General features: G+C 36.2%; 2 protein-coding genes across 3 annotated transcripts in view; one reads left to right on the top strand and one right to left on the bottom strand.

Annotated features, from left to right (window-relative positions):
- Positions 1-14,312, top strand: part of LOC128208165 (WD repeat-containing protein 81-like) — a 31,016-nt gene extending 16,704 nt beyond the window's left edge. For both annotated transcript variants that reach the window (XM_052911581.1, XM_052911580.1), the window contains exons 12-28: positions 262-401; positions 599-718; positions 967-1,237; positions 4,617-4,796; positions 5,030-5,144; positions 5,424-5,515; positions 5,787-5,997; positions 6,341-6,411; positions 6,554-6,613; positions 7,226-7,346; positions 7,449-7,551; positions 8,636-8,766; positions 8,986-9,047; positions 9,392-9,531; positions 10,160-10,262; positions 10,613-10,713; positions 11,850-14,312. In XM_052911581.1, the coding sequence (XP_052767541.1) occupies positions 262-401; positions 599-718; positions 967-1,237; positions 4,617-4,796; positions 5,030-5,144; positions 5,424-5,515; positions 5,787-5,997; positions 6,341-6,411; positions 6,554-6,613; positions 7,226-7,346; positions 7,449-7,551; positions 8,636-8,766; positions 8,986-9,047; positions 9,392-9,531; positions 10,160-10,262; positions 10,613-10,713; positions 11,850-11,978 (2,150 nt within the window). In that variant the 3' untranslated portion in view covers positions 11,979-14,312. The remainder of the gene's footprint in view (positions 1-261; positions 402-598; positions 719-966; positions 1,238-4,616; positions 4,797-5,029; positions 5,145-5,423; positions 5,516-5,786; positions 5,998-6,340; positions 6,412-6,553; positions 6,614-7,225; positions 7,347-7,448; positions 7,552-8,635; positions 8,767-8,985; positions 9,048-9,391; positions 9,532-10,159; positions 10,263-10,612; positions 10,714-11,849) is intronic.
- A 77-nt stretch (positions 14,313-14,389) lies between these two features.
- Positions 14,390-19,607, bottom strand: LOC128208166 (beta-galactoside-binding lectin-like). The gene is made up of 4 exons (XM_052911582.1): positions 19,288-19,607; positions 16,881-16,963; positions 16,183-16,402; positions 14,390-15,163 (listed from the first exon to the last, which is right to left on the bottom strand). Exons 1-4 carry the CDS (start codon positions 19,309-19,311, stop codon positions 15,050-15,052), a joined length of 441 nt encoding a protein of 146 aa, XP_052767542.1. The 5' UTR covers positions 19,312-19,607; the 3' UTR covers positions 14,390-15,049.
- Between the last annotated feature and the right edge of the window lie 5,437 nt (positions 19,608-25,044).

Raw genomic sequence — 25,044 nt, 5'->3', positions numbered from 1 at the left:
GGTGAAAATTCATAACTTTGTTAACAGCATTTACCATATGATTTAAAATCTTTTAATGAAAAGTCCTAGCAATTAATGCATTAATTGTCACCCTTAAAATATTGTTTCTTTTATTCACTTAATGGATTTCTATTGAGATTTAATTATATAAGGAATGTGGCTTGTACATATAACTAACCACAGTTGAGTATAATGACAGGATATTTATGTATTTATATCCACAAGTTGTTATGTACCTCCCCATCCTTACATGTTATGCAGGTTCAAGCCTTGCCCAGTCCACTCGGCAGGTCCAGGGTGACAGTAATGCCCACAAGGTGCTTGAGTGTCTCAGCTATGTGGCCTGTATATATGGGGAGCAAGTCATACTTATACAGTACCTACCCTGCATCACTGACATGGTTTGTACATCAATTTGTTCGTAGGCAGGCACCAATTTAGAATTTTGATCAGCATGCCAGATTCCTTACAATACTATGTGGCTAAGCATACAACCATTTAACTTGTGGGCTTGGGCTAATCTGGACCACTGAATAAGCCTTAAAAAACAGCTAAACCAAAAAAAATCATAAATTCACTCAAATTATTTTTTCTGTAGATCCATGTAGCCCGGAAACGCCTGACTATCAGAGCGGAGGCCGGACTGGTGGCTGCTGTAGTCCTGTTACGGAGTATGCTCCCCTTACTGACGGATAAAACATTCATGCAAGTGCTACTGGTAAGATTTATAGGCTGTACATATCTGTAATGGTTGTTTAAAATACATTATATTTTCCTGGGTAGGTTTAACACAGTGTTTGTGTATGTGTTATAAAAGTTAGGATGCATAACTCTTTGTGACTTAGTATTTTCAGGAATGATGAAGATTTCACTGTTTTGATAAATCAATTTAATTAAATGTAACTATACATTTGAACAATGTTTATCATTGCATATGAATTAGTGTTTTATTCATCTCATTTACAGGACTCTGTGATACGTGATGCCTTGAGGCCAATACTCAAGCTGGTCTCCTCAGCCTCAACAGCTTTCCCGAGCGGTGCTTCCATGCGCTCCTTGATCCTGTACAAGATAATTGACCTAATGTACATCATAGGCCTGCGACTGGGCTTTGAGAACACCCGAAGGTTTCTCACCCCCACCCTACAGATGTTCTTTGCCCCATTTGATCAGGTGTACTCAACAATGGACGCGGATGGGATGTGGAAAAGTTGCTCCTCAGAAATACTCAAAGATGGTATTAAATCAACACAATGTGCTCACTTCAGTTCTTATCAAGTGTGCAATTCATCAATCTTATTCATTTTGCAAAAAAAAAAAATGAAAATTTAAAAAGTAAAAGTAAAGTTGAAATCAGTATTCTAGAATTATTATATATATTTCAAATTACTAAGTACTCTCATAAATAGCCTTTCATGCCTTTATGTCTTGTGAATTGCGTTTCTAGTCAAATATTCTATAATGATATTGTATAATAAGTGATGGCGTGATTATCGAATATAAATAAATAATTGTCCATGGTTGCCCAACATTGGCTATATTCAGTTATGATCATTCTTGACCAATGTTCATCAAACTTCAATATTTATACCCCCGACAAACGAAGTTTGAAGGGGGTATATTGGAGTCACCCTGTGGTCGGTTGGTTTGTCGGTCGGTCCGTTGCAATTTACCTTGTCCGGAGCATAACTTGGATGGAATTGGATTAAACTTCATACAATGGTAGAGCATAATGAGAGGAAGTGCAGTGCACAATAACCATAACTCTATTCTTGCCTATTACTGAGTTATTGCCTTTGTTACTTTTTTTTGTCCGGAGTATAACTTGAAAAGTACTGGATGGAATTGATTGGAACTTCATACAATGGTAAAGCACAATGAAAGGAAGTGCAGTGTTCAAGAACCATAACACTACTTTAGCTAATTACTGAGTAATTGCCCTTTATTTGTTTTTATTCTGTCATTTTTTTTCAGACATTAACTTGCAAACTTCAAGATGGAATTTATTAAAACTTAATACAATGGTAAAGCACAATGAGAGGAAGCAGTGCACAGGAACCGCAATTCTATTTTAGCAAATTACAGAAGTACTGCCCTTTGTAACTTTTTCTTGTCCGGAGCATAACTTGAAAATATTGGATGGAATTTAATAAAACTTCATACAGTGATAGATCATAATGAGAGGAAGTGCAGTGTACAGGAACCGCAATTCTCTTTCAGCCAATTACAGAGTTATTGCCCTTTGTTACTTTTTCTTGTCCGGAGCATAACTTGAAAACTACCGGAAGGAATGTAATAAAACTTTATACAATGGTACAGCACAATGAGAAGGAGTTCAGTGTTCATGAATTATTACACTATTTTAGCAAATTACAGAGTTATTGCCTTTTTCTGTGTTTTTTTTTTGTCGAACTTTTGTCCGCACAGTAACTTGAAAACTACTAGATGGAATTTCATAAAACTTTATACAATGATTAATCATAATGAGAGGCGGCTTTCGGGGGTATTAAATTAATCACCTTCAGTGATAGCTCTAGTTTACTTTTAAATGAAAACAGAAAAATATGTGTTTAGTACTATACTATCATTTATTGAGAGATTACATCCTATATCTAAGTTGGTGCTATGAACGTACATTTTATAAGCCCCCGAAGGTGGGCATATTAAAATCGCACCGTCCGTCCGTCCATCCGTCCGTGTGTCCGGCTCAATAACTCATGTCCGGGCTGTAACTTTCCCTTGTAAGGACAGATTTTAAAATAACTTGCCACATTGCTCCACATACAAAGACGACGTGTCGCGTGCAAGACCCGTGTCCCTACCTCTAAGGTCAAGGTCACACTTAGTGTTTATTCACAATGGAGTGCTGCATATAAGGACATAGAGTATAGATTGTCGTGTCCGGGCTGTAACTTTCCTTTGTATCGACAGATTTTAAAATAACTTGCCACATGTGTTCCACATACCAAGACGATGTGTCGTGTGCAAGACCCATGTCCCTATCTCTAAGGTCAAGGTCACACTTAGTGTTTATTCACAATGGAGTGCTGCATATAAGGACATAGAGTATAGGTTGTCGTGTCCGGGCTGTAACTTTCCATTGTAAGGACAGATTTTAAAATAACTTGCCACATTTGTTCCACATACCAAGAGGATGTGTCGCGTGCAAGAGCCGTGTCCCTACCTATAAAGTCAAGGTCACACTTAGGTGTTTATTCACAATGGAGTGCTGCTTATAAGGACATCGAATATAGGTTGTCGTGTCCAGGCTGTAACTTTCCCTTTTTACAGATTTTAAAATAACTTGCCACATGTGTTCGACATACCAAGAGGATATGTCGCGTGCAAGACTCATGTCCCTACCTCTAAGGTGAAAGATACACTTAGTGTTTATTCACAATGGAATGCTGAATATAAGGACATAAGAGTGTAGGTTGTCATATATGGGTGTTTTTTTTTATTTTCAGAGGCAATTTAAAATAACTTGCCATATGTATTTGACATGTAAAGGCAAGATCAACTTTTCATGTACTGACCTTGTTCATAGGTCAATGTCACATTCGGGGGCATTCGTCACATACTGTGACAGCTCTTGTTTTCTTCTATTTTTAGCTCTACTGGCCAAAGGCCAGAAGAGCTTATGCGATGGTTATGTGCTATTGTGTAAACAATTGGTTGTGAACATGATACAGTCTTCATTTCTGATTGTATCTCGATGAAACTTGTACAGTATTTAGGTATCCATTAGAGCTCGGTTCCTTTCGAAAACCAGCCAGATCCGCCCATGCATGCCTAGATTATGGCCCTTGATAGTATAAAAAAAATGCTATTGTGTAAACACTAGCTTGTGACCACGATACAGCCTCCAGTTTTGATTGTATCTCGATGAAACTTGTACAGTATTTAGATATCCATTAGAACTTGGTTCCTTTTGTAAACCAGCCAGATCCGACCATGCATGCCTAGATTATGGAATTTGAAAGTATTAAAATTTTGACCATGTGAACAGTTTTCCAAACAAGCATTAATGTTGTCCTCGGATGTCCATAACTTTGACCTTTGCCCAACTTTTTATTTTTAAAGCTACAGAATTGAACTCTTGACAATGAGTACAGTTTTGAAAGCAAATATTTTTTTACCCTCAGATTACCTTTACTTGGCACATATTAAGATAGTTCATGCAACTAATCTGCTTACAACGCTTCCTGTCCTCAGATGTTGAATGTGCAGCATTTTCAGCTAACCCAAACACTAAAAGTGAACTATATATTTGTTGCCTATTACTCAAACGTACATGCTCTGGATTGAAAATGACCATAAGAGCCATGTCAGTAGAGCATAGGCCCTTTTGGGCCTCTTGTTCAGTCATTCAATATGTTTGTTAAGTTTTTGAATTTGTAAATCATAGAAGTTGTTGAAATAAATATAAAAATCATAACAATATTTAGTATGAAAATACTCTGTGATTATTTCTGATTTGATGATCAAGTAGATGTCCATTTTGATTCAATTATCAATAAGAAAATTTGTCCAATTATCCCCTCCCCCATCTGGCCCACAGATGCATAGCTGAAACAAAATTGCTTCAAACTGTATTAGACTGTTCTCATTCACAGACACAAGTTCAGTGGATGAGTCGTATCTAAACATCAAGATGGACACTGTCACAAACCAGGTTATGATTGGTTCTCCAGTCAACATCAACACGTCCCCAAGGCCCACAGACCACGTGAAGAAATGGCGTGCCCCCTGGTTGAACTACAGCCTCACTGATATACACACGATGGATGACCGAGGTAGGTTGGCTTCATTTTATCACAACAGAGTGGTGATTTTTTCAAAGGGGGAAACCTCATGATCTCATTAATTACTGTATTGTTGACTTTCATATTGAATAAAGTCTTGAAACATTAATTCCGTTTGTACTTTAAAAAACCTAAAAAGTTTAATAAAAATAAATCCATGCCACTGTACTGAAAGTTTTGGAGGCTGTACTATATGTATTGAATTTATCCTGTTTCCATTGCAGATGAGGTAGATGGGCGGTCGACCAGCCAGGAGATCCTACTGTCTGAGTTCAGACAGACGTATAGCCCCGAGCTGGCACTGGCGGCATATATTCCCCTCACATCCGTGTTTGGAAGGTAAGTGTAAAACATGTGCTATATGTACAGATTTTTGATAGAAAATAGTTGCACAAATAAAAAGAATCTTTAGCTCATCTGGTTATTTAAAGAGGAATGTTACCATTATCTGATACTTGTTTATTGCGACTTTGCTTAAGCTTTAGTTTTAGGTCATTATCATAATTCAGACAAACATTCGGTACCTGCAAGTGATTGATTTCCTCATTTCATTTAATACTCTGTAATGGAACAAGCTAATGTTTTGATCTCCAGTCTTATGAAATGATGATATTCCAGTCACCACATGGAGGGAGCCCTACCCAATGACGACCTGATCCGACGGCTGTGTGCCCAATATGACAGTGCCCTCTATAGTGATAATAATGAAGGTGAGCTTGGATTGAGATGAGGCATAATTGGGACTGAGTTTTAAATGCCCAAACAAAGTCTAAACATCTTGAGTTGCTCTTGTTGCCATTATTAAAGATTTAAAGAAAATAAGAGTGCACAAGATAAACAATTTTTATGGCAAAGTTAATCAGTATCATTAAGTTTATGCTCTGCTTTTCATAATGGTAACTATGTGTGTTCGGATTCTTCTGTCGTACCAAATAATATGTGTCGTTGTTTACAATTTTTTCACATATCTCGACCCTGTAGACCCCACTGGTCCAGTTCCATCAGACATGAGCCCAGCAGACCTCTCTGGTACACAGGCTGATACAGATCTAGGCAGCAATGTAGCCCTTGTTGGGAACCAGCTGTGTCTACAGGAGGACCCTGCCCCGACCCCAAGTCCGGAGGTGATCCGCCTTAGACCCCATGCCAAACACCGAGGCATCCTTCGTATTGACCCCGAGGACACCCGTAGGTAAGTCTCGCTTTTTTGGGTGCTTAGTGTATTTGGTACTGCTCCTTGGTAATGGAGATTTGTAAATATTCAATATTGTTTAAAACAATTTGTCTTCCCTTAAAATACCTTGTTTTTACCCAAGAATTTATACTAGCTCTATACAGTGGGTTATGATTCAAAATTTGATCCTTGTAATAAGCTTATTATGCTCAGATATTACTTTTCTTTGTTTAATTTTAAATGAAAGTATCAAAAAACTATCAGGCCTGTAACTTATTTTAACAGCCGTTGTTAGTAATCAACATTCAACCTGTAAGATGATATTTTTAATATATTGACCTATATACACATGAATTTCCAGTGATGACCTTGAACACAAAAATCTCAGACATTTGAAGGGCAACTGGCTCGCCTACTGGGAACATGAGCTTGGTAAGATCGCAAACATCATTGTAAAAGAATAAATTTCTAGTAATGGTATTTAAACTAACATGAATCCTGTACAGTATCATTGCATGTCTTTACATGTATTTAGTAATATGTAAGCATTCATCTTGTGGCTTGTTTGTTCCAGGTCTGAATGAGAGAGACACACTGTTCAATTTCAAGCAGATAAAACTTCAGACATTCCAAGGTGAATTAGATATTATATAAAATGTTTTTACAAAAACACCTACATTTCAACTTCGACACTCACGTGTTCACATAATTTTACTAACAATATAAACCAGGTTGTGGCTTCCTTTACTTTAAGACATGAACTAGGAATGTTCACTTAATGGTTCAGAGTTTAATTTGCAAATTCTTTGTAAATTGTCGTAAACTGGAACTATTCCTTGTTTTTTTAGTTGGTGTATACAACATTGCGCTGCTTTTTGAAAACTTAGTTGAAGTAAACAATGCTGTAAAAGGCATCTTTAACTAACTAACTAGTGTAAACTATAACCATATACTTAAATTAAACAAACGCAGCTGAAACAGTTGTCTCAAATCCTGTGAGAAATACTGCTGAATACAGGTGTGTTCAAGGACCATCCAGAGCAATAAAGCTTTAAGTCAACCAAAATGATGTTAACAGCGTTTAACCTTGACACAGTTTAAAACAATCAGTGCATAATTTGAATATAGAAATGAATAAATGTTGGCAATGGGCCAGTGATCTAGAAAAAGCAATAAGGTAATTGACATTGTGTTTAAGTTAGAGTTTAAGCCAATTGGATGTACAACCAACATCTCTCCCCTGTAGGCCACACCAACAGTATTCGATGTATAACAAGACTGGACAATGAGAACTCCTTCATCAGTGCCAGCAAGGACAAAACAGTGAAACTCTGGTCCATACAAAGCTTTGGGGATGGAACAGGGAGGTAGGATTTCTTAATTTCATTGTTTTTATGGGCTTTAAACTTCTATATATGACAAGGCTTTGTCATCACCCTTAAACATTTTTTTTTTATTGCATATTTCAGATGCCGGAGCCAATTTTCATATAACCTCCACAAGAAGTCAGTATTTTCTGTCGCCTACATGGAGAACCAGAAACTGGTCGCCTCCTGTGATAGTACAGTCCATGTAAGAGTTGTTACTACACATTTTGTCTAGTCATGAAATGATAAGTTATGAATTCATGCAATGATATTGTTATTTTTAGATTCATGAGATTACCAATAAAAAAACAGGTTTGCATATCATTATGATATAATTAGGGATGCAAACAAATGAAAAAATTGATATTCGAATATTCGGTAATTCTTTCGAACGAATTTTCGAATATTTGATTACCAAACTACATATTTTAAAACTTGTAGTAAACTATTATAATATTCGCTTAAGTAACAGCCGGGGCATTTTAGTTCTACTTTGTTGTAACCGCTACGCACAGCCGACCCTGAATTTCACCAAATGAGCCTCTGAAATTCCTCATTTCAGAAAGACAAAAAGTAATACATAATATTTGAATTTATATTCCTCTGCCTTCATATTTGTAAACAACGTGAACTTCGATGGATTTCTGGTCAAATTGCGCCATACGCCAATGGAGGGTCTTTCCGTGGGACGAACGGCCTCGTTCTGGGATTGACCTCTACTAGAAAAAAAAAAAAAAAAAAAACAACTCTGGAACTAGTTTATTCCTTAATTAGTAGAGGCATTTAATTTACCGAAAATAATTGGATTTTTGTTTCACTTGACTTACAGCCAGTTATTGTAAAATTACGGGGACTTTTTAAAGTACCCTATGATATGTCCCTAAATGACATATGACGCATGTATAGTGTATTATCATCACATTCACACCTCTGGTATTATGGGACAATCGTTGTAAAAACAAGACAAACGAATTTTAAACACAACAACAGAGTTGAAGGCAAAATATTTATTCTTATATTTATTGAACAAATCATTGAATATTCGAATACTGATTTTGACATTCGTATACCAAACATTTGATCAAATATTCGAATATTCGTTTGCATCCCTAGATATAATCAACATTAAATCAAACTGTATTTCTCATATTTATCATTAAATTGACTTATTTCTATTGGGGTATAAGACCAGTTCTCTGGAATGCCAGGGCAGCTGTCCCATAAGTGTATCCTGTATACCTCCCTGGTCTTAATACTATAATATTAACAATACTGTCCACTGTGTTCAGGTGTGGGACCCATTCACAGGAGACCCTGTGCGTCAGCTGGAATCACAAAAATACAGTCCTGTGATCGCCCTTGCCCCAATCCCCGGACCCAGCACCGTGGTGGTCACAGCTACTACAGATAACACACTCAGGTAAGAATATGCTCATTGTAAATTATATGAACACAAATTATTGTCTGCTGAATATTGTGCCCATACATGTAGATACATGCATTCATCATACAAAGTCATCAGTTTGTTTTGCTCAATGGAAAACAAAGGTAGCATGAAAACTTGTGTAGTAATAATATGTGTGGTTTTGCATATCCGATAATTGTCATTCCGACTCACAAAACTCACACTGTATTGCAGGTTCCTGGACATGAGGTCAGCCAGATATGCACATGAATACAAGTGTGTCATTGGATCACATGGTAAAAATTCTTCTTATTCTCAAGTACTTGTAGGCATTTGGACTTGCATGTATAAAACACATGACTATGGCTTTGTCTTTTGTTGTTTAAAACAGATATGATATATGGATGTCTGCAAGTAAAGTATTCCATTATAAGTGTTATAGCTTTTACTTTCAATCGATGTCTTGATGCTAATTTCCACAGTTTCATTTATAATAGTTTTAAATTATGAAATTTCTAATAAAATTACTTTAAAATTGTATCCATGTAGTTATATAATGTATTTATTTTTTTCATGATTTTGTTGATATGATTTCATGAATATTTTGTGCACAATAACATATAGCATTTATCGTATACAGGCTTGATAAGGAACATAGCAACCAGCCCTGATGGGTCATGGGTGGCAGTAGGGTTTTCAGCGGGCGTGATTTCCCTACTCAGTCTCCACACTGGCATACTGCTGGGCACATGGAAGGCCCATGATGGCGAGATATTACAGGTAAGAACACAGCTACCTTAAACAGCCTGATCACACGGAAGTCTATTATTTAAAAATTGGAAATTGATAAAAACTATACAATAATCAAGGGATAGTACTTTATACGTTAATGCCTAATGCGGTAATGCCTAATGCGTATAAAGAACTTTTATTCGTTTCCATTTTTTAGACCTACCCTAATGTTTTGCTCTCACCCTTATATGTTTGTGGTCAATGTTTTTAGAAAAGTTACCATTATTGTTTTTTCCTATTGGGATATACATGTATTTCCATTAGTTCCTTGCACAAATGATAGGTTTCGGTGTAAAAATGATATTCAGATTCTTAACTATTCCAACCTACCTACCCATATTTTTTAGTATTTATATCAGAAACAGATTGTTTTGGATGGTCTGATAAATGTTTAAATAAATGTTAATATTTACAAGTTAATATTAACTGAAACGCCATGATATGCTTTACCACTTCACATACTAAATTAGTGGGAAAGGACTTTCATAAGTTGTTTATCATCTTTCAGTCCAGTCCTATATTTTGATACTGTATATATGACCTTGCATACTTTGTATGTTTCTTTCAAAAATAAAATATGTTGAGAACAAAAGAAGAAAAATTCATTTCATTTCAGTTGAAGGCCCATAACAAGACATCATTCCTGTCCACGGCCTTTGACCTGACCATGAAACTTTGGCCTGTAGACGGCTCCACCAAGGAACTCTGCAGCTTTAGAGGTAAAACACTTTCTTTGCTTTTTCACTTTATAAACATGGGTGGTAAATGTCTTCTGTTAAAATAAGCTTTTGTCGTATTATGACCATTGTTCTTACAAGTAATGCTTATTCATTTTCTCAAATATGATATCAGGATGTTCTTAGTCTATGTCCATTGTTGTTCCGTTAATAATACTAGTGACTGTGTAGTAGAAGATAACAATTGCTTTTTTCTGGACATAATGAATGTTGGTGTTTAAGTTTCCTATAACCAGTTCATATACCTTATACTATATATATCTACCTTCTGGTTTGAAACTCTAGCATATGTTTCCACAGTACACAGACCTTATACATGTATGTGTTTCTAGGTCATACGGAACCAGTCCACTGTGTGAACTTCTACAAGAACCAAATAGTGAGTGCCAGCACCAGCAACAAGATAGGGGTCCACACTGCTGTAGACACTCAGGTTGGTGCTTTTTATGAGGAGCATTTAAAATGTAGTTTCAACAGCAGCCGTTAACGTTAAAGATTGTGTCTGTGCAGTATTATCCCGTCAAAATATTTTCTCTTGGTATCCACACACTTTTTGAGTGGTAAAATCAAGTTTGAAAATGCCTTTGCAAACTCTCCTTTTGGTATACTGTTTATACACTGGTATAAGGCACTCCCTATCGCAATGGCACTGCATGTCTTCAAAGGATGTCCGCATAGACAGGACTTGACGTGGGGATTCAATCAGAAGTCTCCAGGTTTTAGGTCTGGCCTGAATTGAGAAGATCGCATAACTTTGAGATTGTGCTGTTGCAAATATTATGTAGCCAGTGCATTGAGATGCACTTGTGCATTATTGTGCAAAAACTTGACATCGCGTGACCTGGTACATGGAAGATTTGTATTATAGTGGTCAGTATCAGCAGAGAAAATATGATCCCTGTTAAATATGCTTGTGACATGTCTGTGCTGGTACTGAGATCTTGTCTACAATCTCATCACTGTCAAAAAACCTTTTTGTTCTTCTTGTATATTTTAGCAATATTTCAGCCAGTATGAAATGCTATGTTCTATTTTATAATCATATTTAACTACTCGTATGAAATACATGAATATGAAATGTGTTTAAATTTGGATGGGTTTATAGAAAAATCAAGACTGTTTTCAATTCTACATAAATATGCACTCGGAAACTTTTTTTTGCAGCTATTTTGCAACTAATAAAATTCTTCTCATACTGACCTTTTATTGATATTCATATGGGATTTCAAATTATAATCAGTCCCATTTCAAATTATAATCAATCACACAATCACTGGTTTCAAAAACATTCTCTTCCAGTCATTCTTCTGATATCATTTATTGCTCCTTGAATATGAGGGGGGGATCAGCTATATAATTATATTGATATATTTTTACCTAGTGTTATGTTCCCTGCTCCCCAATGGCAGAGTATGTAGTTTCCACTTTGTTTATCTGTCTGTCTTTTTTACTGTACATCCCGATCTTGTGTTCGCCAGAACTCTATAAACTCTAAAATGATTTTGAATTCCCTTGTTGTTTTTATTTTCGCTTGTAAAACCTTAAGGCCATAATATTTCTGTTATTCAGGCCAACTTTACCAGCACAAAGCTGCGTAGCGAGGTTTTCAAGGGGGTCCTAACAAGCATGGAGATCCTGCCCCTCAACCGGAGCCTGCTGCTGGGAGCAGACAATGGGCTTATCAGGCTCATCTGCTAAACTGACACAATAAGAATTCATATATAATAGACAGTAGTCAGTGTCACAGCATTTCTCGGGTTGTTCACATCCATGGATGTCTGTGGCTCGCCGCTGAAGGCAGACAATTTACTTTTGATCTGCAACTGTAGACGTCATCTTACCATGTCTAAGACTTTGGGATAACACTCAGACTCAGGGTATCGTTGATCAGACACGGACTTATAAGGCCTGTCTATCAGATATAAGATACAAACCAGTATAGGTGTCAGTTTGGGAACAAAAGTTGAGGTAGTAAATTTATGTTGTTGGCTGATAGTTATTAAGATCTACTTTTTATGCTACTTAGTAATAAGGTCTATATTAACATTCTGGCATGTCTCATTTTGTACTTGTTTATGCTTCTAAGTTCTATGACTCAGTATAGATCACAAAGCTCCCATCCAGATGCTGTTTAAACTCAACACATTTCTGGCCAGTTTGGTAATTTTAGTTTGTGAATATTATATAACAGAAATACCTGATTGGAAAAATAAGAGCTTGTAAGCTTGTACTCAAAACTTTCCAATAATACATATTTAACACCTGGTTTACTCACTACATCTCATTCTGGTAGCCATTTTAACTGTCATGTAAGCACGTGGGACTTGCTCATGACTAATTTTAAACAGACCGGAGTGAAATTATAAGAGTAATTACAACACCTGTTCCGCACAGTTTGTTATTCTGGGCATTCAAATTAAGTGTAGAGATCATGCTCTCGGCCTCATTACCGGCATCTAAGAGTAATATTAGTGTTGAGAAATTTGATAAGGGCAGTTGTATTTGTAAGGGCAGTTGTATTTGGTCATGATATATAAATCAACATCGTTTCCAATCCAATATGTCTGAAATCATTAAACCATAGCTTAAACAAGCACGTCCCTACAGCCTGAAGTTATGGGTTAGTTATTCTTATTATGATATTATTAATCTTAACTATACCATTTATTAGTTAGTGTGAACTTCCTGTTTGTATTCAAGACTTTCAGGATTTCATCAAATGACTTTCTACTTGCCATAACTGAACGTTCATATCATATATGTTGATAAGTTTGCATTTTAATTCTACTATATCAATATGTTAAGTGCGGGATTGGTGCAATAGTGTTGTATCTGATGTAGCTTGTGTTGTATCATTTTGTTATAAAGTTAAGGGTATTTTCAGCAATATAATTACACCAAAGGGACCAAACTTCAGTTTAGGTTGCAAAGGTGTTCAAAATATTACACCTTGTCAAAGACAGATATATGCATGTATATATGTGTAGTTCTTTTTAATGTTACACTTCTTTGTCAAAGACAGATATATGTGATGTTTTAAGTGAAAATTAGTCCTATGGAGGAAAAGATACCTTTTCATCTTTTCAAGGTTTCATGCCTCTTAAGAAGGCAATGTTTTACATAATTTCGAAAAGGATCTTGTATTAAATTATACTCATTGTTATAAGTTTATTTGTAAACATATCTCTTGGTAGAAGATTGTTCTTGCTGTTAACTGGAACACGTCAACAGGACTCGTTTTCGTAGACAACCTCACATACGAACGATTGTACTTCAAAATGGTCTGTTATAAATGATATAACATGGTAAACTTAACCTATTTTCTCAAAACCTTTGTTGGAACATGTCGGTCAAGCCTTAACTGCAAAACATGAAACTCATAGAAGTTGATGGAGTAATATTTTGTATAATTTATAGTATATACATCTAATGTATACTGGCCAATATTTTGACCATGGAATTAAGTAAGAACTTAAGTTATTAAATAAAGAATTCAATTTAAAGTGTCTGTGTTTATGGGCGTATATGTAATACTAGAAATGACCTGTAAAAATAAATGTGCCAGTGCCTTGAACATGTACCAAGGGCAGACTACTCTGACAGTTAAAGATAATGGTTAGAAGGAATACAGAAATGCCTGTATCTACAGGGGTCATATATTGTGGGGTTACAACAAAGTGATTGTGTGTACATGTTATGGTCTACATGACATTTACCATATAACAGAACTGTTTTAAGTACCCTTGCATCTATGTATGTGTGTATATGTAGTTCTTTCTTGCCAGATACAACAGTACATATAATATGTATATTATATGAAACATGTACATTTATGTGCATTGTACATGCATGCCATAATAACTTGAACTATTCCAATATAACAAGGCAACTAACTATCAACCAATTTGATGACAAGTTTGTTTTTAATGTTTTATATTTTGTTTTTGTTTGTTTTTACATTTGTATATTGTGCAATCAAAATTCAAGATGCAAAGAAACATAAATAAATTATTATTAAAGAAATGAAAACTACATTGTTGATATGTTGATCAGTTTATGCATGAACTAGTGCCCTGTACTTGCAGGAAAACAACAAAGCCAACAGTATAGACTTATTAGTTATTTTATTCAGTTGTATAGTAAAATGCCCAATACATCAGAATACATTAGCACCAATAATAAAGCTTTTAACAAGTAAACAAATGGACCAATTAAATTGCTGCCTGTCTATTCCATAGATGCCTTACAAGTTGATGATTTACATAATGAAGGCTTGGTATTGTTTCAATTAAATAAATAATTATAAAGTTTCAATATGATAGATTCAAAAACATCTGATGGTCTGTGTATAACATACCAGATGGCTTGACTTCTAAACAAAGCTATGGAATAGTATGTTAGAAGGTGATATATCAGTTATACAAAAGAACAATTAACAGTACAACAATAAGAGGAGTATCATAAGGTCACAGCCACCTGGAGAAATAAGTCTGCTGCCTACAGATGGAAAAACAATCCAAGACCACTGGTCAAGCTAAGCCAAGAGCAGCCGCATGCGTTCCGTTATAGAACATTTCATCAATAGCATTCTTTCTATACGCCTTTCAACAAACTCGCGAGTCGGTTGATCAAGTTGTCCTCGTATATGTAAACATTTTTTCCTCTAAACTTGCTACAATTATTCGGCCAGTTAAGAATATCTTTATTATTGAAAGTCACAGCTGGAACTCGGGCCTGGCCAGTGGTCAGTGTAATTTCTTATAAGGTGGCTACTGGAGTTTGACGGATGTGAGCTTCACGTCGTTCTGGATGCGGATGCAGTTGATGGTCTTCGCGGACAGCTTCTGCTCATACTCCAGTAAATCCTCACCATTTACCTTCACCTGCAAATACAGGTATATTGAATCATGGACAAGGATTACACATGTGGACAGTTAACCATGGACAAACACACCTGAGGACATTCAATTACAAGCAAATACATGGACAGAAATTATCTGTAAATGCACCGTGGTCATTAGTCCACAAACAAGCATTATTCTTATCCTACAGGTATAAGACCATAAGCAAATAATTCTTTCCAACAGGCTGTGGCCATTAGTCAACGAACAAGAATTCTTCTCATCTTACATGAATCAATCCATAAACAAACAGTTACATCCTACAGGTATAGCTGTGGCTATAAGTCCAAGAACAAACATGTCCTGTCCAGCAATTACACCCATGCATGGTTATGAAATTAAAGACAAACATGCATGTACATATAACCTGTCGTAAATGGAGCTTAAAGCGCAAATCCATTTCATATTAGTAGACTTAATCAGTTCCTTCTCTTAAACAACACCCCGTTGCTATTTCACCATGAGCAAGCTGATACATGAATCATTTTCGACGCAACCAGTACTTGGCGTGCAGTGTCAATGCAAAGTTCATGTTGGTTTTATAAAAAAAAATTGTCTACATCGCATATTACGTGCTGTAAATCACGGTTTGCCTAAACGCATAAAACGTGCAGGATGTCCCGGTTTCACTGACGCAATTCAAACAAGAACGTTAGAGATAACGTGCTTGTACAATACACAACAGTGAATCAAGTTGTACATTTAAAACGTGTAGGTTTTTGGTTGACAACAAGCGATAGCTCTTGATAGCTGTATACATATTATATTAATTTAAACAGCGTCTAATCTAGTTCTGTCATAAAAGCTCATTCTATTTTAAGAAAATTTATCACAAATTACACACAGGTGTTAGATGATAGGTTGTCAGTTTGAGGAAAATGATATCAGAAATGCTGATTTGACGCAGTTTACACATAACTGACCCACTGAGAGATCATAATTCAAGAGATCTGTCATTAAAACTGATATCAAATAAATAGTCGAGGAGTTTGATACCATACCTTAAATGAGTCGTCATCAACGATGATCTTGATCTTGAAGTCCTCCTCCTCATTGAAGGGGAAGGGACAGTCCTTGTCCTCCTCCGTCTGCCAGGCGCCATCGATCTTGCAGTTAGTTACGATCTTGTTCTGAGAAGCGCCGAAATTGAAGCGCGCGTCAAACACGAACGCGACCTCTTCTGGCTCGTCTTCCGGTCCCTGCTGCAGGTAGATTGTAAACCTGTGGGCGAAAGAGGCTTGTTAGAGCGGAACAATTTATTTTAGCTTTTTGTTTAGCCTTGGTGACGTTGCCAGCGATGTGTTCGCTCCGCGGCGCTCGTGTGAAACATGCCACAGCTCTTTTTTATACGCACAAGAGCTGCATTAAGACGATTTGTTTTGCCAGGCGCTTGTTTAATTAACCATAATGAAAGATATAGCGCCGCATGTCCTTATTGTACTAAAACATGAGTTAATGCTTCATTATGATCGCGTTTGACCCCTAAACCCATATCTAGAACGCGTTCTCCAGTAGAAATATATACAATTATACTACCGCCACAACATGTATCTATCTTGAGGCCTCGTCGTTCTTTGGTTCGGGTAGACACAAAACATGTACATCAATACGCAAACAATTTTAAGAGAATGATACTGATTGCCACGACGGTGCCGTCAACTCAAAGCTATGGTAACTGCTCGAGGGTTTGTCAACGTACCTGGATGCGCCGGCCGGAGCTTTGCCTTTGATGTTGATTTTCTGGATCCAGTCTGTGTCCATGTACTGGACAAAAGGAATATCCTGAAATGGCAAGGTATGGAAATGCGTTACATTACTCTCTTTTTATAATCTGAACGTAGAAATTACTACAGAAGAAGAAGAACGAACCTAAAGAAGTAATAACTGTTGATCAATCATAATGCCTCTATGTGCAAACTAGCCAAAAGTTGAACAAATGGATACATGTCTATGCGTATACATATTGAAGTTTCGGCGGTTTGGGACTCGATCAATGATTTGTCAATGGTTATGATTTATGTAGCAGGGTAAATAAAATATGAGTTTGGGTCGATTGAAAGAGTACCATTGATGCTACGCACTCTGTCCTCAACCCACTTTGCATTGAAATACAAGTGTCAGTGCAGGTTGTAAAACCATGTAAGTGGGCGCGAACGTAATAAATTGGTTTGAAGATTGAAATAGTGATCTCAAAAGATACATTATTTCGCCAACAGACGAAAGAGTAAACATCCAGTTTTGTTTAAACTTGCCACTCAGGAGACAAACACCCATACGTCTATGCAAACATAATTCTAAGCCCGTCAAGCCCCAGGAAGATATCATTAGACACGGTAAATCATCGGTCAATAGATGAAATGATAAGGTGTGACCCAGACAAATTTGCGTGCATAATGAGTAATATAAATGTACTACTTCATATTTGGCAGGTTTTTTTGTGTGTGTATGCGTTCCATGAACATGTCCCTGCACGCATGTACTGAACCATAATCATAGCGTCATCACCAGCAACGTTAACATTATCCGGCATTGCTAAATAACATCAAACTGAGAAGTCATTTATAGTTTTATTAAATTGTTTAAGGTGGTCTTTTATCTTAGTATGTGCGATTTATGGCCTTAATGTTAGAAATCTTGGCGAGTTTACAAAGAAAGCGAAGTGGTCATTTTGGGCCACGGCCAGCCTACCGATAAGCCCGGGCAAACGAAATCTGGTTAACCGGTCACTGTTGCCTTTCAGATATAGTGACCGGCCGAAACTATGTGATATCTATATATGTAGTCTACTAAACTAGCCGAACTTTCAAGAGTTGGGTGTCAATATCCACATTTATGAACGGAATAAAACCATACGTAGCATAGAGTCTCCCGTGATCATTTAAGCGCTTGTAGTGCAGAAGATGTAACTCTGGCATTTTTTAAATATACTCATGCGCATCAGATCTGGGGCTTGTTACTATGATCAGGACGCACCCATAGACGTTAAATTGTTACTAACGAAATCAACGGGGATGACGGGCTACTTGACGTTTGATCCCAGCTTCAGTGCAGTTTGTTACCGCTTAACCGCTATGCATACACCCTAACATGAGAATCAAACTGTATCTATGGTGACGCAACTATATAAGCCATACAGACAAGATATTGATGGACAAAGGAAGAATGTCCTAATCTGTCCTTTCACAAACCTGATAACATTGGTGTTTGTTTGAATACTAGCGTCCATGTCAAGTTGTAATGTGGGGTCAGAGATAACGTGTTTTATGGGGAACCAGTTCATTCATGATTATTTTCCTTTTATGTGGGCGTGGTACCTGTATGCCAGCTTTGAGAATGAAAAGTCAGTTTTGGTTAGCTCGATATTCAATAAGGTTTAGAGCAATATTCGATACACAAGAGTGTGCTACACATACGAAAACAAATGGGGTACTAGTATTTTGCTCGAAATCTCGAATGTAGTAGACGCTACTAATAGTTGGTACGAATGAACTAAATATATCCAGCGTGTATAGAAAGTGACATAGGCATCTTAGCGCTCCTTTACTTAAATATACAAACCGGTTCTACGATAGTTATACTGTGTTAGCAACGTGTACGTAGACTTTTATGCGATTTATTAACCCGTTTGCTATAGTTCACGGTATCTGAAATTCACAGAATACCGCTTTAACTAATCCATCTTGTCCCAGGCTGCTGTCCCGGGTGACTGAGACCGCTGGTATTCCAGGAAATTGAGATTTCTTTTTCACGTAACGTTGGTAAAAACGTAAACTGTCAAGTAAATAATCTCGGTCAACATATAGATATATCAGATAACTTCAAACCAACGTGCAACGTTCCCATGCTAATACGAAATATTAACCTATGTATTAAACAGTCGACTTATTCCAGCATGTTCTGGCGTTGAAACGTGTGAAAGTACACATCTTTACGTTTATTGTCCTTCTTTGTTTAGTTTAATAAACGATACGTGGAAATTAGTTCAGTGTCGTTAAATACGTGTAGTATTTGCATGCGCCTGAAGCTATTCATGAGTTTATTAGACAATTCACATAATAAATAGCAATATAACGAAAGGTAAAATTAGAAAAATTAGATGCACTTACCGGATCTTCTACTTTGAAAACCATCTTGTCCGTTTATCAGTCCGTTTGAGTCGCTGTATCACGGGATAGTGTCGATATCGCGGTGGAAATAGTATAGTCTAGTTTTGATTTATTACCAACGATAAAATAATCAATGAACTCTTCAGAGATAAGAGGCCCGGTCGAGGGCGTGATTGTTTATCAGTTTAATTAAAGTTACCAATCCTATAAAAGTATGTCAGTCCTTTTAATCCAGTACAGATTTATCACCTTCAACAAATATTTTACTCTGCAGCAGTATTTAAACAGTTCACAACACGGATAGAGTCACCATTCAGTTATGACGCAACAGTACAAGGGATAGTTAACGATTTCAGATTTGGCAATGGTCTTCCACTGTGGGAGCAATGGACCTCGAGATTGCTTGTTAACTTCAACTTATCAAACTGTCACCATTTCAGAGTTGTTCCCTCTCTTGGCCTCAATGTCGTGGGCTGTAGCAAATATTTGGGCGTTAGATAAGGTCGTCCAAGGCCTATTTGTGAAGGGTAACGTAGTTATTACATTGCGAATGTATCGTAAATCCATGGGTATTACTATCCGCTTGTCGGGATCGTAGATTCATTCACAACGCTTTTAGGCAGGAATGCCGTTTCAAGGCATGTGTTGTAACGCATTTGGTTGATTAACGTATATTTCTGCGCCATGTCTGAAAGGACCAATAGGCTGGTCGCACCTATATTAAAGGCAGATCCTGTTGTATCATTATAACTATTCCACCGAGTTATACAAGTAACTCGCTATTTAATATACATAATACCCATGTTCCTACAATTCAGTTTAAAATACAACAGCATAATAGGATTATACGTCCTACATCGTAGAGGTCTACGTCATGATATTATAATTACATGACCTGGTGAAGTATTTTAGTGAAAATGATGGCAATGACCGGTTTAGCCGTGACCCTTAAGGTCAAGGTCAAATGCATGACGACTTGATTGTAAATGTCATGGTAATATATGACGATTTATATCTTGAAGGTCAAGTTGACACATGACAAAGAAGTTAAAAATGCGCACTAGACAAAACAAGAGCCATCACACGATGTGACAAGGGCCCCTAATGATAGCATATTAGAGTATGGGATTGGTTTGAGGGGCATGTTTAAAGTGAAGTTGAATTACTATGGCAATATGAGCAATTCTAAGAAAATGAGTCTATCTCATCAGGACTGTTTTATATTTCAGATATATTTAAATGCATTGGATTATATTTAAATATGTTATATACCCTAACCAAACCATACAAGTTTAAGCAGAGGAATATTAAGCAAAGGGACATGCTCAGCGTACATGTATTACTTTTTTAAATAAGTAAGTTGCGTCCACTTATCACTATTATATGCACATGTTAATATTGGATCTGTTTTTTTCCCTTTCAATAAGGCTGCATTGCCATCTCTATATTTCAAGTTTCAATATATTAGCGTTGAAAACATCTGTTTTATTTTTAAATAAGTTAATAAGAGCCATAAGTATAATGACATAAACAATTTGAGTTCTATAACTTGTCAGAATGAGCATATTGTTGCTGCGAGTAAGTGTATGAAGTTTGAAGTCAATATCTTCAATAGTTTAAAAGTTATTAAGAAACAAAAGTAATAAGTGCCAAAACACTTACAATATTTAAGTTGGAGTAATATTACTTGTCAGAAAAGAGCATAATGTTATGTGAGGTATTAAAACACAAAACAAACATGTGTACCTTTTAAAAGTTACAAAGGACCATAAATCTTAGGAAATTAATGTTGTGTGTAACTTGCCTTTAGAGAACATAGTAATGTTCAGTAAGTTTCTTATGTTTGAAAATGATATCTTCAATGTTTGAAGGAAATAAACAACATGAAAAATGTGTAATTCTTAAAAGTTACACAAGTGCCATGACTGTCGCAATATTAAAGTTTGAGTAATATGCCTCGCCAGGAAATAGCACATTGTGACTGTTAGTGAATGAAGGTTTTAGCTGATATCTTTAATTGGTTGATAAGTTATCAATAAAAATATGAATTATAACAAGAGGGCCGAATGGCTCTGAATTGCTCACCTGTCATATATTGCACGTTGGATTGATAAGAAATCTGGATGGTTCAAAGTAGTTAAGGTTTTTTAGAAGTCTGGAATAAGCTAGGACTTATGGAGTATATCAAGTAAGAGGATGATATGTTGCCAATTTTGACCCCAAGGCCATAATTTGAACAATCTTTGTAGACGTCCACTAGACGATGAATCATTCCAAATATCTAAGCTCTAGTCCAAGTAAGTTCAGAGGAGAAGATTTTTGAAGTTTTAACTATAAACATATAGAGAATACCCTAACCCCCCGGGGCGGGGCCAATTTTGACCCCAAGGCCATAATTTGAACAATCTTTGAAGAGGTCCACTAGACGATGAATCATGCCAAATATCTAAGCTCTAAGCAACGTAAGTTCAGAGGAGATTTTTGATTTATTTTACTATAAACATATAGAGAAAACCCATGACCCCCCGGAGGCGGGGCCAATTTCGACCCCAGGGCCATAATTTGAACAATCTTTGTAGAGGACCAAATATCAACGGCCTAAGCCTTGTGGTTTGGGAGAAGAAGATTTTTAAAGTTTTTCCTTTTGGTTGCCATGGCAACCAGAGTCCTGCATGGAATTGAATTCTTTGAACAACTTTGATAGAAGACCACCCAAGGGACATCCCTATGAAGTTTTATTAATATTGGCCCAGCGGTTAAGGAGGAGATGTCTTTTAAGTAAATTGTTGACGGACGACACACGACGGACAAAAGGCGATCACAAAAGCTCACCTTGTCACAAAGTGACAGGTGAGCTAAAAATACAAAGGACAATTACTTTTAAAATATTTAAGTAGGAGTTATATACCTCATTAGAAATTAGCACATTGTGACTGCAAGTGTATGTATGAAATTTATATTTTCAATGGTTGAAAGTAATTAATGAGTGCCAACTGTCACAAAATACACCCGTCCTTATTTTAAAATATCAAGTTTGGTGACAAGTGGTTGTACGTTTAGCCAATTTTAGAGAGCGGACACTGCTAAGACAGTTTTTGCCACTTTACAGGTCATAACTCTTAAGCAACATGGCTAGTTATAGAACCTGTACAATATATTCTGACCAAAATTGGTGATGATAGGACAAAGGATTAAAAAATAATTGATTAGGCAAGACGAAGTTTAGGTAATTTCTATAATTGAAGTGTGATAACTCTTGAGTGACTTAAATTGTTATGGCATTAATGGGCCAAGATGGCTCTAAATATTGATCACCTGATTGGACAAAGGGATATTAAGTTATTGACCAGACAACATACTGGATGAATCCTGCCCTGCGCTGCAGATAAATCAACAAGCAAATTCGTTGAATTGATATCACTCGCCTGATTGGGCTTAGTCAAGTAATGGAAATCAATTGTTGATGAAATATATATATATATATATATATATATATATATATATATATATATATATATATATATATATATATATGAGTTTGAGTTTGATTGCAACTGTTTGAAATAAAAAAATAATATTGTATATAATGTAACATTTAGAATTGACTATGAAACCCAGTTTATGACTCCATGTTACCCAGTTCCAAACTAATCTAAGATTTCATCAAGGCAAACATTCTGATCAAGTTTCATGAAGATTGGTCCAGATATATGCAAAAATATAGCCTCTAGAGTGTCCACAAAGTTTTTTTAAGATTTCACTCAGTGACCTCATTTTTGACCCCACATGACCTACTAGTTTCAAACTATTCCAAGAATTCATCGAGGCATTCTGATTAAGTTTCATGCAAATTAGAGCAGATGTATTGCCTCTAGAGTGTTCCCAAGATTTCTGTAAGATATGAGCTAGTGACCTAGTTTTTGACCCATATGACCCAATTTTAAAACGCAGTCGAAATTTAACCTGGCCATTTTTGAACTTAATCAGACCAAACACCACCATAAAATAGTTTTCGGACAAGATTTTTGAAAGATTTGACCTAGTGACTTAATTTCTTATCACATGTAACCCAGTTTCAAACAGCTCCAAGAGTTCATCAAGGAAAACATTCTGATCAAGTTTCATGAATATAAGACCATACATATTGCCTCTAATGTGTTTCAAAGATTTTTCTAAAATTAGACCTAGTGACCTAATTTTTGACCGCACATGCCCCTTTTTTACAAGCGGTCCATATTTCATCAAGGGGTACATCATGACCAAGTTTGAACATAATCGGACCAATCATTACAATTCCGGACCAAACATTTCTAAGATTTGACCTTGTGACCTAATTTTCGATCATATGTGACCCAGTTATAAATAAGTCCAAGATTTCATCATGGAAAACATTCTAATTCAGTTTTATGAATATTTGACCATGTATAATGCCTCTAGTATGTTCCAAAGATTTTTCTAAGATTTGACCTACTGACCTAAATTTTGACCCCATGTGACCCACTTTTTTAAGTGGTCCATATTTCATCAAGGTTAACATCATGACCAATATTGAACATAACTTGACCAATTATTACCATGATATGATTCCGGACAAGATTTTTCTAAGATTTGACCTAGTGACCTAATTTTTGACCATATGTGACCCAGTTTTATTTCGGACCAAAAGTTCATCCAGGAAAACATTCTGATTAAGTTTCATGAATATTTGACCTTGTATAATGCCTCTAGAGTGTTCCAAAGATTATTCTAAGATTTGACCTACTGACCTAGTTTTTGATCCCATGTGACCCACATTTTTAAGTGGTCCATATTTCATCAAGGTTAACATTATGACCAATTTTGAACATAACTTGACCAATCATTACCATGATATGATTCCGGACATGATTTTTCTAAGATTTGACCTACTGACCTAATTTTTGACCATATGTGACCCAGTTTTATTTCCAACCAAAAGTTCATCGAGGAAAACATTCTGATTAAGTTTCATGAATATTTGACCTTGTATAATGCCTCTAGTATGTTCTAAGATTTTTCTAAGATTTGACCTACTGACCTAGTTTTTGATCCCATGTGACCCACTTTTTAAAGTGGTTGAGATATGATCAAGGGAAACATTCTGACCAAGTTTGATCATTTTCTGATCAATGCCTACCAAGATATGGTACCGGACGGACAGACGGACGGACAACGCCAAAACAATATCCCCCTCCCGAAATCTTCGATTCGGCGGGGGATAATAACTCATGTTTTCTTAAACAGGTGTATTAAAACATAAAAAATGTATTTGTTTAAAACGGTAACTAAGGGCCATAACTCTTGCAATAATTAAGTTGGAGTTATATAACTTGTCACAAAAGAGCACATATTCTATGATTTTAAATCAATAAAGATTATAAAAAAACAGGTAATAAAATAAAGAAAATACTCAATAAATTTGATCAATGGGTCACCTAAGGAACATTTCTGTGGAAATATTTTGAAATCAAGTTAATGGTTTTTGAAGCGAGATTTTCCATATAGGAATATAGTAAAAACTAGCCCCGTCCCATGAAACCACTTTTTTATAAGGAATCTGGAATTGGACCTCCCGAAGAACATCCTGTGAAATTTGGTTGAAACTGTCCCAGTGGGTTAGGAGCAGAAGTTGTTTGAAGTAAAGTGTTGTCGGCGGATGGATAACAAACAATCACCTTATCACAATAACTAACGCTTAGCACTTTGCACAGGACAGACAGACAAATGGATAGACAATTG

Source organism: Mya arenaria, chromosome 11, assembly GCF_026914265.1.
Source record: "Mya arenaria isolate MELC-2E11 chromosome 11, ASM2691426v1".
In the NCBI taxonomy this organism is placed as follows: Eukaryota; Metazoa; Mollusca; class Bivalvia; order Myida; family Myidae; genus Mya; species Mya arenaria.
The sequence above is the reverse complement of the archived record's forward strand: the minus strand, read 5'-3'. Positions and strand labels throughout refer to the sequence as shown.

Coding starts and splice junctions, on each gene's coding strand:
- LOC128208166 (XM_052911582.1), bottom strand. CDS start 19,311: ATGGTTTTCAAAGTAGAAGATCCG. Junction 16,964..19,287: donor TTTTCAAAGTAGAAGATCCG/GTAAGTGCATCT, acceptor TTGCCATTTCAG/GATATTCCTTTTGTCCAGTA. Junction 15,164..16,182: donor TTGATGACGACTCATTTAAG/GTATGGTATCAA, acceptor CTGTATTTGCAG/GTGAAGGTAAATGGTGAGGA.